This window comes from Neoarius graeffei, chromosome 12 (genome assembly GCF_027579695.1).
Source record: "Neoarius graeffei isolate fNeoGra1 chromosome 12, fNeoGra1.pri, whole genome shotgun sequence".
Classification (NCBI taxonomy): Eukaryota; Metazoa; Chordata; class Actinopteri; order Siluriformes; family Ariidae; genus Neoarius; species Neoarius graeffei.
This window is the reverse complement of record NC_083580.1, coordinates 27,425,597-27,441,255: the sequence shown is the minus strand read 5'-3', so window position 1 is coordinate 27,441,255 and position 15,659 is coordinate 27,425,597. Positions and strand designations below refer to the sequence as shown.

Genomic DNA, 15,659 nt, shown 5'->3' with positions numbered 1-15,659 from the left:
GTGCTTTGAGCTCTTCATGTGAGACTCTAAAGTGAAATGACCTATAGTGGACAACTTGAAGGTCTTTCGACAAACACGGCATCTTGCTTCAACGTCGCTTCCAGGAACCTCCCTCACCCAATCACGATATCTTTCATCTGAAAGCCACTGCTGATTAAAACGACACTTCCCCATGCTGCGATTCGCGGAGTCTCCTCTCTACCACCAGGGATGAGAATGGGACATTTAAAAAAAACTCTGAAATGTCTGCCAAGGGCAGACATAACGCACGCAAAGTGTGCATGGGGGGGGGGGGGGGGGGGGGGTTTCAAAGGGGGGCGCGCCTTTTATATACAACCCCGATTCCAAAAAAGTTGGGACAAAGTACAAATTGTAAATAAAAATAGAATGCAATAATTTACAAATCTCAAAAACTGATATTGTATTCACAATAGAACATAGACAACATATCAAATGTTGAAAGTGAGACATTTTGAAATTTCATGCCAAATATTGGCTCATTTGAAATTTCATGACAGCAACACATCTCAAAAAGTTGGGACAGGGGCAATAAGAGGCTGGAAAAGCTAAAGGCACAAAAAAAGGAACAGCTGGAGGACCAAATTGCAACTCATTAGGTCAATTGGCAATAGGTCATTAACATGACTGGGTATAAAAAGAGCACCTTGGAGTGGCAGCGGCTCTCAGAAGTAAAGATGGGAAGAGGATCACCAATCCCCCCAATTCTGCGCCGACAAATAGTGGAGCAATATCATAAGGGAGTTCGACAGTGTAAAATTGCAAAGAGTTTAAACATATCATCTACAGTGCATATCATCATCAAAAGATTCAGAGAATCTGGAAGAATCTCTGTGCGTAAGGGTCAAGGCCGGAAAACCATACTGGGTGCCCGTGATCTTCGGGCCCTTAGACGGCACTGCATCACATACAGGCATGCTTCTGTATTGGAAATCACAAAATGAGCTCAGGAATATTTCCAGAGAACATTATCTGTGAACACAATTCACTGTGCCATCCGCCGTTGCCAGCTAAAACTCTATAGTTCAAAGAAGAAGCCGTATCTAAACATGATCCAGAAGCGCAGATGTCTTCTCTGGGCCAAGGCTCTTTTAAAATGGGCTGTGGCAAAGTGGAAAACTGTTCTGTGGTCAGACGAATCAAAATTTGAAGTTCTTTATGGAAATCAGGGACGCCGTGTCATTCGGACTAAAGAGGAGAAGGACGACCCAAGTTATTATCAGTGCTCAGTTCAGAAGCCTGCATCTCTGATGGTATGGGGTTGCATTAGTGTGTGTGGCATGGGCAGCTTACACATCTGGAAAGACACCATCAATGCTGAAAGGTATATCCAGGTTCTAGAGCAACATATGCTCCCATCCAGACGATGTCTCTTTCAGGGAAGACCTTGCATTTTCCAACATGACAATGCCAAACCACATACTGCATCAATTACAGCATCATGGCTGCATAGAAGAAGGGTCCGGGTACTGCAGTCCAGATCTTTCACCCATAGAAAACATTTGGCGCATCATAAAACGGAAGATACGACAAAAAAAAGACCTAAGACAGTTGAGCAACTAGAATCCTACATTAGACAAGAATGGGTTAACATTCCTATCCCTAAACTTGAGCAACTTGTCTCCTCAGTCCCCAGACATTTACAGACTGTTGTAAAGAGAAAAGGGGATGTCTCACAGTGGTAAACATGGCCTTGTCCCAACTTTTTTGAGATGTGTTGTTGTCATGAAATTTAAAAATCACCTAATTTTTCCTCTTTAAATGATGCATTTTCTCAGTTTAAACATTTGATATGTCATCTATGTTCTATTCTGAATAAAATATGGAATTTTGAAACTTCCACATCATTGCATTCCGTTTTTATTTACAATTTGTACTTTGTCCCAACTTTTTGGGAATCGGGGTTGTATATGAATGAATGTTTTCAGAAATTCAATGATGGTTTAAAACGTTTATAAACTTTAAGATAACATATATATCGTGAACGATAATGCAGGTAACCGTAACGATATATTAGATTCCTCCTGACCCTTTGACAATTTAAGTAAAAATGTACCTTTGTGCTTTTTTGTTTTGATGTGCTCCTAGATGTTTCTAGCTCCCGTTTCCATAATTGATCATATCTGAGCACAGAATACACAGAACCTTTCCCGGCACGTCCACTTTTCGGATATGTTCCGTCAGGCACGTTGTCACAGTTTGTGTTCCTATCTGCATGGTAACACTACTATTGAGCCATGCCCATCGGAAACAGTTCTTTATCCCGTTTGATTTATCGATTTCCCTGGCAGAGCCCCGGTGGGGGCCCAGGGGGCGGGAGCTAATGATTTTTGGCTATTTTTTTTTTTACCCCAAAACCATTAATTTTATCAGCAAAATGTTGCAATTTATTTGGAAATAAATTCCCCTTCTTGGTGGACTACCAGGTGAAAATGATTAATATGGGACAAGAGACTTGTTTTTAAATCAATTCACATTTGATGATTTCAAAAAAAAAAAAAAAAAAAAAAAAAAATCAATGCACCTTTTAATATAAATGAGCTCTACAGTATTATATTTCTGCATTTTTGCTATTCATGTCTTTGAATACTCTAATCCTTTAAAATGAAGTGCAAACCAGAAAAAAGTTCTATCATATAATTCTCTTCAGCTTTCTTCTGATGTTATCATGGTAGCAGGAGGTCTTGCAATATTAAGCAGGCAACATTCAACATCACTTCCCTTTCAACTGTTGTGTGTACTAACTAGGTTTTATCTGGACAGGATGCTGTGTAATGTAATACAGATACCATATGGTCAATCTGAAGATCAAGATGGTGATTTTGAATTAAAGAACAGGCATGTACAATTGGCATTACATATTGGAAATTTTTTTAAAATCAAAAACTAAAGTTCATCTCGGTCTAAAAAATTTGGGCAGACGCTGCCGCGCGGCACACACCAGCAATTCCCCCCCCCCGTCCCCCTATGAAATGAGCAATAAGTAGGAGAGTTATACACAGTATCATACCTAAAATTTTATCAGAAATATACCGTATTTTCCGGACTATACGTCGCTCCGGAGTTTAAAGTCACATCAGCCAAAAAATGCATTATGAAGACGAAAAAAAACATATATACATCGCACCGGACTATAAGTCGCACTTTTTTTGAAGGGTTATTCTATCCATAAAATCTGTGATTCTATCTGATAAGCGGCACGTGGTTACTGCGCGACTGCATTGTTTATTTAATAAATGAACAGCTGAGCAGTGATAACGCGCCCTTTGCCCTCTAAGTAGCCTAGTCTGATTATTTTAAATATCTACTACTATCTTTAATACCATCACTATCGTTATTACTAATAGCCTATATTATTATTATAACTAATATTAGTAGCCTATTACTGATGCATTAATCAGTTTGCTTTTAGAATATTTTTACCGGTAGGGCTTATTATCGCCCCATGGCTCTTTCATCTTTGTTATTAAAGCTGTAGTCATCATCGAGGAGTGTCATTCTTCATTTTTGTCGAATTTTATTTCATCAAATCGGAGGTCAAGTAGGCTATAGGTATATCATCTCCAAAGACAGGTATGGTAGTAAAAACAACCGTCTAGTGGGGGGAAAAAAAAACAAAAAAAAAAAACAAAAAAAAAACCACCGCTCAGAGAAAAAAAAAAAAAAAAAAAACAGGCAGAAAGTGCGCCTGCCAGTTAACGTCATATCAGATAAAAACATGAAACGTTATTCGGACCATTAACACCATAACATCAGAGACGAAGAATAAAGTTCATCTTGGAAGGAGAGTTATTTTTAAAAATGCAAAACAAAATTTATAATAGCCCAGAGAAAAACTGGCTGAATATGTACCGCAACATCAAGTTATTCAATAGCCTATAGGCCTAAAATCAGGGCTTAATTTGAGCCGGAACATGACGGAACAAGATCCGGAACCTCCGTTGTTGGATCCGGCAGCTATTTTCATTTCATTCGGTGTTCCGGCAGCTATTTAAATGGATCAGATCACCTCCGTGACCATCACAAAGGGGGAAAAAAACCCAAATTAAATAAGTAAATAAAAATTTTAGTGTTCGGTTTTGATTTTGATATCTGTTGTTGATTTCTCTCCTATGACATCCACAAAATCTATGCGAGGGGGGGGACATGGGGTGTATACTTCCGCTCAATAGAACACCGGGTTTTTTGTAGCCGTTAGCTTACGCTGTGGAAAAAAATGGCAAAAAAAACCAAGAAAGCTTACTAAAATTTTTAAAATTAATTCTCCAACTTGTTTTGTAAACCCTTTATTTCTTAACTATTACTTGAACTGATTGCACTTATGTTTGCTGGCACTGCTTTTAATGAGCAGGAGAAAAACAGGGAGGGCTCAGAAAATGACCGCAGGTCGGAATTGAACCCGGGTCCCCGGATTTATGGTATGGCGCCTTATCCACCTGAGCCACGAAGTCCCGCTGGCACTGCTTTTAAATGAGTGGCACTGCTTTTAAATGCTTAAAATGAGTCATTTAACTCATGTCTTGTGTGATCTGATCTCCAATGGTGAAATAAACCGGTTGTGATATGAGTACAGTCTTATTTTAGAAGATAAATTCAATATACAATTTAATATATAGCCTAATAAAAAATAATATTTTCTAACATAATATCACAACATATTACTGTCTGTAACTGTTCGTCACTTAAGCGTTTTCCAAGATCATAATGTCTGATATATATATATATATATATTTTTACACACACAATAAGCGCGTGTGCGTAAAGATATAGTAAACCACCCCCCGCCTTTTTTTTTTTTGATTCGCCGGACCCACCCACCTCCTGCATTCCGGGACCTCCCACTTCACAAATTAAGCACTGCCTAAAATCATTACATAACTTACTTAAATAACTATAGGCTTATCATTAATAATAAAACACAGGTCAATCAAGTTTATCAAGCTGACGATTTCACTCCAAATAAGCAAATCCATTGAATTCCTCATCCTCGGTGTCGCTTCTGAACAACTCTGCCAACTCCAGCGGCAGACGAAGCGCCATTTCCTCTTCTTCTGCGTGGCTGTCGTCAGACTCAGCATCAGCTCCAGTTATTCCGCCGTGAAAAAAATTAATTTTATATATATACACACACATACCGCACCGGTGTATAACTCACATGGCCAGCCGAACCATGAAAAAAAAGTGCGACTTATAGTCCGAAAAATACGGTAGATGATACTATGATTCTCCCCAACATGCTACATTAGTTAAGCTAACCCCATTTATAAAAGATACACACTTATATATGACGTGTATTTGATATACATGTGATATATATCAGGGCTCGAAATTAACTTTTTCTTTGTGTCCCCCAGTGGTCCCGAATTCTGTGTTGTATTGTCCCGAATGGAAGCAACAGTGTCCCCATTTTTTTCCTCTCTGAAATAACCAGTGGTTAATATTATCATATGAAGTTACTATTATATTTGTAACTATACGATTTTGAACCCTTTATATCATTTTTACAATAAGTCACAAAACACAAGTGACACGTCCTATACATCATCTACTTCAAAATTACAGTTATTGCATTTTCAGTTTATTAAACTTTGGCCATCTCACTGTATGAATAGATACCCATTTATTTAAAAGGGCCAACTAGCTCATTCAGAAAATGTTTCAACTCACTACATCTGCAGTACACTTTAGTTGAAAATAAGACCCCTTTTATGTTCATTTCATCTACTTGTACCTTGAATATCTGTTGGCATATATAAGGCCAACATATTTTCACCATTACCGTTATCCATTTTTATGTAATATACCTGTTGCCCCATTCAGAGATGTTTTGAAAGCCATCAGCCATACCATCAATGGATGAAATGCCCTTAAGCAAGGCACCTACCCCAACATTGCTACAGGGACTGTAACACTGTAAAAAACTGTAAAGTCACTTTGGATAAAAGTATCATATCATAAGTGCAAACAAAGCAATGTAATGCAAGTTTTTTTTTTATTGTAACTGTCATAGAAATCATTTACAGTGACTTTTCTGATTTTACAGTCACAGCGCAGCCACGTTTATAATGGCAGTCTATGGGGCTGAGCGCCTGTCCTCTCCTCACTTTCAGGCTTCTCATGCAAAAACTCGTTTTTAACTCGCTCTAGTGACCTCAATTTTTACACTACAGACAAAAAAAAAAAATTACATCAACGTGTTCAGGACAGCCTTGTGGCACTCAATGTGAAAGAATTTTGTGAATATCTCCTTCCGTTTTCGTGTAAATCCCCGTTGTTTGGAGGGTGCACTCTGAGCAATAACTGCCCTTTCTGTGTCTCTCAGCACAGTGCGCGGGTGGGGGAGGGGCTGCTTGCTCTCACACACACAGAAGGGACGGGCTGCTCCCTCTCAGATACCCCTTTTCCACCAAATCAGTTCCAGGGCTGGTTCGGAACCAGCGCTGGTGCTGGTTCACAACTCGTTCAACTTGCGAGCCAGCTGAGAACCAGTTTGCTGTTTCATCGCTCGCGGTGCCACGTCATTACGTTGCTGTATACGTCATTACGTCACTGTATATGTCAGTTACATCGCTACGTTTGCTTAAACCTTGGCACGAATATCAAAGCAAAAACAACATGAAAGAAGCAGCAGCAGCAACAACAACAATAATAATGGATGACTTCGCGTTTGTACAGCTGCAGCTTCTCACCACTTAAAAAAGGCTATCTTTCGCGGGCTTGTTATTGTTGTTGGTCTTAACAACTCTGCCCCCCCCCGCTGATGTAAGCGGTTCTTTCCTCTGGCCCAGCAGAGAGTTGGTGCTAGCCTGGAACCGGTTTTTCTGGCCCCAGAGCCAGTTCTTTGTCAGTGGAAACAGAAAACCCGGTTCCAAACTAAGCACTGGCCCCAAACCAGCCCTGGAACTGCTTTGGTGGAAAAGGGGCAAGAGAGACACAGGCTTTCAAGGCAAATCATTCACAGAGTGCAGCTCAGGCCCTGCAATTGTGACTGCTACGCGCACTGCATCACTCTCACAATTTCCCCCATGTAGAACTTTTTTTCTAGATCTATTTTTTTTTCCATTGTCCCAGGATTGTCCCAGATATGATAATTGTGTATCCCGATGACATTTTTTATGGTCCCCGGGATGTCGGGACCAGGGCTCGAAATTAACTTTTTCTTTGTGTCCCCCAGTGGTCCCGAATTCTGTGTTGTATTGTCCCGAATGGAAGCAATAGTGTCCCCATTTTTTTCCTCTCTGAAATAACCAGTGGTTAATATTATCATATGACGTTACTATTATATTTGTAACTATGCGATTTTGAACCCTTTATATCATTTTTACAATAAGTCACAAAACACAAGTGACATGTCCTATACATCATCTACTTCAAAATTACAGTTATTGCATTTTCAGTTTATTAAACTTTGGCCATCTCACTGTATGAATAGATACCCATTTATTTAACGGGGCCAACTAGCTCATTCAGAAAATGTTTCAACTCACTACATCTGCAGTACACTCTAGTTGAAAATAAGACCCCTTTTATGTTCATTTCATCTACTTATACCTTGAATGTCTGTTGGCATATATAAGGCCAACTTATCATTTTCACCATTACTGTTATCCATTTTTATGCAATATACCTGTTGCCCCATTCAGAGATGTTTTGAAAGCCATCAGCCATACCATCAATGGATGAAATGCCCTTGAGCAAGGCACCTACCCCAACATTGCTACAGGGACTGTAACACTGTAAAAAACTGTAAAGTCACTTTGGATAAAAGTGTCATATCATATAAGTGCAAACAAAGCAATGTAATGCAAGTTTTTTTTATTGTAACCTTTAGTCATAGAAATCATTTACATTATTTACAGTGACTTTTCTGATTTTGCAGTCACAGCGCAGCCACGTTTATAATGGCAGTCTATGGGGCTGAGCGCCCGTCCTCTCCTCACTTTCAGGCTTCTCATGCAAAAACTCGTTTGTAACTCGCTCTAGTGACCTCAATTTTTACAGTACAGACAAAAAAAATTACATCGTGTTCAGGAGAGCCTTGTGGCACTCAATGTGAAAGAATTTTGTGACCATCTCCTTCCGTTTTCGCGTAAATCCCCGTTGTTTGGAGGGAGCGCTCTGAGCAATTACTGCCCTTTCTGTGTCTCTCAGCGCAGCAAGCGGGTGGGGGAGGGGCTGCTTGCTCTCACACACACAGCGCGCTGCTCCCTCTCAGAGAGACATAGGCTTGTCGCCTCAACGCAAATCATTCATTCACAGAGTGCAGCTCAGGCCCTGCAATTGTGACTGCTACGCACACTGCATCACTCTCACAATTTCCCCCATGTAGAACTTTTTTTCTAGATCTATTTTTTTTCCATTGTCCCGGGATTGTCCCAGATATGATAATTTTGTGTCCCCATGACATTTTTTATGGTCCCCGGGACGTCAGGACACCGTTAGTTTCGAGCGCTGATATATATGATGTATATTCATACATTGTTACTTTACTGAAATCTTCAGTAAGTTTGGTCTTTTCATGCCAGCCTGTTGTAGACCTAAATATAATGCACATGAAATGACACTCCTCACCTCAACATGTCCTTTACAAATCATTTAAGCCACCATGGGCAATGCTGAAACCACTGTTGCAAACAGTACATCGCGCAAAACTGTAATTATTGTTGACCCTTATTAGACAGGGAGATTCTTTTGTGTAATCTGAGCTGAAGTGGGTTTTGTATTTTCGTTTTTTGGCGCACGCGCGCTCTCTGCCATGCCGATCCTGTAGGCTGCACTGACTCAACTGAAAACGTCGGTCCTCAAGAAAAGGGATAAAAGCCCGCCCACACTGAAAGCTGATTGGCTTATTTTGCTGAGTAACCCAATCAGGATGCTCTTTGTCTAGCATGTGCTACATGAACAGGCACACATGCAGTGTCTCTCTCGCGCTCCGTCATACGAGCACATTCTAAGATGCGCGAGGTAGACCATGTTTCGCGTGCACGCTCTTGCTCGCTTGCTCTAGATTCCGGGAGATATTCTCCAACTTGCAGGCATCAGGGAGCCGCTATCAATATGCGGGAGGCTCCCGGAACTTCCAGGAGACTCGGGATGTCTGCGTTATAAGGTGACCACAGATCGTTAACCATACACACACACACCCGAAATTCTCAACAGATTTACACGTTTCACAAAAATGACATTTTCAGCGGGAAAAGCTCGGAATTCCACGGATCCACGGAAAATTCTCATCCCTGTACCACGGACTCCGACAATAGCGCTGGCGCGAAAATGTATCAATATTGTTTCCTTCTTTGCGCATACTCCAAGAAATTCACTGATGTTATGCAAAACCCACATTTTCACATTGTAGAATAATATGAGTAAATTTAAGACCCTTGTTTAAAAAATTAAGACTTGGGCAAAGCAATTTAAGACTTTTTAAGGCCTTAATTTTAGAATATTAAATTTAAGACTAAGACTCTTAAGACCCCGTGGCTACCATGTATAGGTGGAGGCTTTTAAATAAGCCCATTCGGGTTTTTTTGCCTCTCCCTGCACTTGATATTATTTTGTTATCTTTATTTATGTAATTTTAACTGTGCAAAGATAAATAGATAAAATAAATAAAAGGGAAATGGCCATGACTAAATTTGCAAGAAAATCAGGGGCAAATAAGAATAATAAAGCAGTCTCTATATAATGACCAAGAGCAGAACTTAAGACATAACTGACTGCTGCAGTTTCTTTTTCCCACAAAAATAAAAACAGATACAGATAAGTGATGCATCTTGTGAATGGAAACCAGCAAGGCTATATTAACGACAGCACTGGAAGGCAGGGAGAAAGTCTGACAGAACAAGCAATTCAGGATGAAGTCAAAGCTCCCCCTCTGAGACTTACCCCCTCTTTCTCGTTCTCCATAAGCACTTTCTTCAGCGCTACTTTCTTGCCAGTCTGTCTGTGTTTGGCCTTGAACACCTCCCTACAGAAAGGAGAGACAATGTGAGAAACAATTACAAATACAGTGGAGATCAAAATTGGAGAACCACCTATAATTTGCCAAGTTTTAAAGTCGCTGCTTATACATATTTTAAGTTATCCTAACAGGAATAGAAGGACAGGTTTTTGAGTATATTTCATAACTTAAGTATATTCTGGACCATAACCTAACAACCTTAAATGAGAAATTTGAACAAGTCTGATCAAAGTGAGAGAACACTTCCAGATACCTCCCAGTTATTGGTGTTAACCTGGCACATTGTGACAATTTCCTTAATTATTTGACAAGCCCCATTTATCTGGCAGCCTTCCTAGTTACTCTGCAAGATGGCAAGTCGTTCTTAAGTGACTGAAACCCTACGACAGCAGGTTGTCCAGGTGAAGGCCAAAGGGATGACCCTCTCAGTCATTCAGTGCGTTTACATGCACATCCAAATCAAGCTACTGTCAGTAATCGAGCTAAGGGTCCCAGCAGGGGTGCCAGAGAAATCCAATCCTACACGCACACAAGGAAATCGAGCTATTGTGCGAGGTACATTGTGCACCCGAGCCACAGGTGGCGCTACACGCCCCATCGTGTTGGTACACTTCCGGTTGTCGTCATGAAGAAGAGCTATTCAAGAGTATAAACAAAGTTATCAGTTCCGTGTTCACAAGAAGAACGACGACGAGGACAGCAACCAGGGCTTAATTTGAGCTGGAACAAGATCCGTAACCTCCGTTGTCGGATCCGGCAGCTATTTTCATTTCATTCGGTGTTCCGGCAACTATTTAAATGGATCAGATCACCTCTGTGACCATCACAAAGGGAAAAAAAAATCAAACAAATTAAATAAGTAAATAAAATTTGTTTAGTGTTCGGTTTGGATTTTGATCTGTTGCTGATTTCTCTCCTATGACATCCACAAAATCTATGCGAAAGGGGAAGAGGGAGGGACATGGGGTGTATACTTCCGCTCAATAGAACACCGGGTTTTTTGTAGCTGTTAGCTTGCGCTGTGGAAAAAATGGCAAAAAAAAAAAAAAAAAAAAAAAGAAAGCTTACTAAAATTTTTAAAATTAATTCTCCAACTTGTTTTGTAAACCCTTTATTTCTTAACTATTACTTGAATTGATTGCACTTATGTTTGCTGGCACTGCTTTTAAATTCTCTTTTTTGGGCTTTTTCCACCTTTATTGGATAGGACAGCGTAGACAGGAAATGAGCAGGAGAAAAACAGGGAGGGCTCGGAAAAAGACCGCAGGTCAGAATCAAACCCGGGTCCCCGGATTTATGGTATGGCGCCTTATCCACCTGAGCCACGAAGTCCCGCTGGCATTGCTTTTAAATACCCTACTTAAATCCTTAAAATGAGTCATTTAACTCATGTCTTGTGTGATCTGATCTCCAATGGTGAAATAAACCAGTTGTGATACGAGTACAGTCTGTTATTTTAGAAGATAAATTCAATATATAATTTAATATATAGCCTAATAAAAAATATTTTTATAACATAATATCACGACATATTACTGTCTGTAACTGTAAAGCGTTTTCTAAGATCATAATGTCTGATTTTATTTTATTACACACACAATAGGCGTGTGTGCGTAAAGTTATAGTAAACCACCCCCCACCTTTTTTTTTTGAGTCGCCGGACCCACCTCCTGCGTTCCGGGACCTCCCACTTCACAAATTAAGCACTGATATATATTATATATATACAGTGGGGCAAAAAAGTATTTAGTCAGTCACCAATTGTGCAAGTTCTCCCACTTAAAAAGATGAGAAAGGCCTGTAATTTTCATCATAGGTACACTTCAACTATGAGAGACAAAATGAGAAAAAAAAATCCAGAAAATCATAGTCTGATTTTTAAAGAATTTATTTGCAAATTATGGTGGAAAATAAGTATTTGGTCAATAACAAAAGTTCATCTCAATACTTTGTTATATACCCTTTGTTGGCAATGACAGAGGTCAAACGTTTTCTGTAAGTCTTCACAAGGTTTTCACACACTGTTGCTGGTATTTTGGCCCATTCCTCCATGCAGATCTCCTCTAGAGCAGTGATGTTTTGGGGCAGTCGCTGGGCAACATGGACTTTCAACTCCCTCCAAAGATTTTCTATGGGGTTGAGATCTGGAGACTGGCTAGGCCACTCCAGGACCTTGAAATGCTTCTTACGAAGCCACTCCTTTGTTGCCCGGGCAGTGTGTTTGGGATCATTTTCATGCTGAAAGACCCAGCCACGTTTCATCTTCAATGCCCTTGCTGATGGAAGGAGGTTTTCACTCAAAATCTCACGATACATGGCCCCATTCATTCTTTCCTTTACATGGATCAGTCGTCCTGGTCCCTTTGCAGAAAAACAGCCCCAAAGCATGATGTTTCCACCCCCATGCTTCACAGTAGGTATGGTGTTCTTTGGATGCAACTCAGCATTCTTTCTCCTCTAAACATGACAAGTTGAGTTTTTACTAAAAAGTTCTATTTTGGTTTCATCTGACCATATGACATTCTCCCAATCCTCTTCTGGATCATCCAAATGCTCTCTAGCAAACTTCAGATGGGCCTGGACATGTACTGGCTTAAGCAGGGGGACACGTCTGGCACTGCAGGATTTGAGTTAGGGCTGCTCGATATTGGAAAAAATCAATATCACGATTTTTTCAGTAAATATCGATATCGCGATTTTTAAAACGATATTTATACACCTTTTTTTAAAGCCCTGATCATCAACACCTGAGGCACCGGGCCACATTTTTATAGTACAGGCCTCATAGGCTACCTGTCAACCCTTCCCGTTGTACCCTGAAACGCCTTTTACTTAAACTATTTACTGTGCAAGCGCGTACTTTGCATAGGTCCTATAGCCTGCACAAGGCTCACGTTCTCCTCACTCAACATTTCCGATCACAGAGTTTGGAGCCAGCGCTGGTATTACCAGTGATTACTGCGTAACGTCCGCACTGGCTCGTAGCCAGCCAAGGATAAAATCTCTCTCTCACACACACACACACACACACACAACAACGTAAGCTTGTGTGTTGTTAAGACACCAACATTAAAACACGCACACACACACGGACTGGCCATTGGGAGTAGCGGGAGTTTGTGGGCCGGCGGAGAAAAAAAAAAAAAAAAAAAGTTGCGCACTGGCCTTTAATATGATAAGCAATGTTAACAGTTTCTTTAAGAAACTGTTAACATTGCTTATCATATTAAAGGCCAGCGCGCAACTGTTTTGTTTTTTTCTCCGCCGGCCCACACTGAACCACCGGCAAAACTCCCGCTACTCCCGATGGCCAGTCCGTGTGTGAACACGCACAATATAGAGACAAGTCCTTAAGAATTAACATACATGAAAATAGCTCAGCGGCATGTAAACATTCCCTGAAAGTGTAGGTGGCACTGCGGCTAGATGCTACGTGAAATGGCACAAGGCAAACACCATGCTTCGCTCAGTCAACAGACAAAATCCACGAACCCAGTAGTCCTCCTACTACTGTGGGTTAGTGTTCTGTGGCCAAAAACACCCTATGCACAGTCATTCCAAAACATCCCCACTAGTTGCAGGTTATGTCTCAAATACAGATATGCGTTGTGGATTAAGCGATCTATTTTCAAGCATCAGGCTTCTCTTCCTTCATCTTCCAAATGTGGACTCCGCTACCTTTTTGGCATGTCAGCATTGAAATACCATTTGCAGAGATATTTCACTCGCCATTAAGAAAAGTAAAAGCAACACATGATTAGGGCTACATGATTAGCAGGGGGACACCGTTTTAAGCGCACGGAATTTTAAAAACAATGTAATTACATCTGAGTCCGTCTACATCGCGCAATAAACCCGTCCTTAGCAGAACCTACTTCAAAGCATGATGCGAGCTGCAGATGCACAAGTCAAAATCAAATGAACCCAAGTAAACATGCCGCGGCGGGCAACATTAATAACCAGATTGCCTTACCTTAAAACGCTGCCTTGACCACAGGACGACTCGCAATTATTCCACACGGTTTAACACATCTAACACAGCTAGCAAGCTGGATATGTGCTAATATTGTTGTGCTTGTTTTCTTCCGTAGATGCCATTTTTACATTACCCAGTCCCACATCCAAAAATATGACGTAAATATATGTTAATTGTATTATTATAACTATTAGCAAGCAAATCAAACAACATATTAACAAATCAAATCACCCGACACGTATGAAAACAGAAGAATTGATTTTTTACTGTTGCGGAGATATCGCGGGAGTAGAATGGATGACGTATGCAAGGCTACGGTGTGCCTTAGGGGACAGAAGGGTTCGTTTTACCTTACTGTCACGTCAATGTTATTGTTGTTTTATTGCCATTGTAGAAATATTGTGCACGTCCCTTTCGACAAATGACAAAAAATCGTTTCATATCGATATTATGAATTTTGATATCGTTTGACACCAATATCGATATCGCGATAAAAATACGATATATTGCACAGCTCTAATTTGAGTCCCTGGCGGCGTAGTGTGTTACTGATGGTAGCCTTTGTTACTTTGGTCCCAGCTCTCTGCAGGTCATTCACTAGGTCCCCCCGTGTGGTTCTGGGATTTTTGCTCACCGTTCTTGTGATCATTTTGACCCCACAGGGTGAGATCTTGCATGGAGCCCCAGATCGAGGGAGATTATCAGTGGTCTTGTATGTCTTCCATTTTCTAATAACTGCTCCCACAGTTGATTTCTTCACACCAAGCTGCTTACCTATTGCAGATTCAGTCTTCCCAGCTTGGTGCAGGTCTACAATTTTGTTTCTGGTGTCCTTTGATAGCTCTTTGGTCTTGGCCATAGTGGAGTTTGGAGTGTGACTGTTTGAGGTTGTGGACAGGTGTCTTTTATACTGATAACGAGTTCAAACAGGTGCCATTAATACAGGTAATGAGTGGAGGACAGAGGAGCCTCTTAAAGAAGAAGTTACAGGTCTATGAGAGCCAGAAATCTTGCTTGCTTGTAGGTGACCAAATACTTATTTTACCAAGGAATTTACCAATTAATTCATTAAAAATCCTACAATGTGATTTCCTGGATTCTTTCCCCCCATTCTGTCTCTCATAGTTGAAGTGTACCTATGATGAAAATTACAGGCCTCTCTCATCTTTTTAAGTGGGAGAACTTGCACAATTGGTGGCTGACTAAATACTTTTTTGCCCCACTGTATATACACACACACACACACACACACACACACACACACACACGCGTGTGTATTAAAAAAAAAAAAATCTCCTTCTCACCCCCTGGCGGGGGGGGGGGGGGGGGTATCCATGTCATCCTCAAGCTCGGGTCCTCTACCAGAGGCCTGGGAGTTTGAGGGTTCTGCGCAGTATCTTCGATGTTCCTAGTACTGCACTCTTCTGGACTGAGGCTTCAGATGTTGTTCCTGGGATTTGCTGGAGCCACTCTCCCAGTTTAGGGGTTACTGCCCCAAGTGCCCCCACTACCACGGGGACCACGCAACCCTTGACCTTCCACATCCGTTCCAGCTGCTCTTTCAACCCTTGATACTTCTCAAGTTTCTCATGTTCCTTCTTCTTGATGTTGGCGTCAGCTGGGATCGCCACATCTATCACCACCACCCTCTTCTGCTCTTTGTCCACCACCACTATGTCTGGTTGGTTAGCCAGGATCTGTTTG

The 15,659-nt window shown here is 40.9% G+C and overlaps 1 protein-coding gene across 1 annotated transcript in view; it reads right to left on the bottom strand.

The window, feature by feature from the left end:
* LOC132895313 (cyclin-dependent kinase 9) overlaps positions 1 to 15,659 on the bottom strand; it is a 62,828-nt gene that overhangs the window by 34,231 nt on the left and 12,938 nt on the right. The window contains exon 3 of the mRNA XM_060935734.1: positions 9,904 to 9,985. Within this exon, the coding sequence (XP_060791717.1) occupies positions 9,904 to 9,985 (82 nt within the window). The remainder of the gene's footprint in view (positions 1 to 9,903; positions 9,986 to 15,659) is intronic.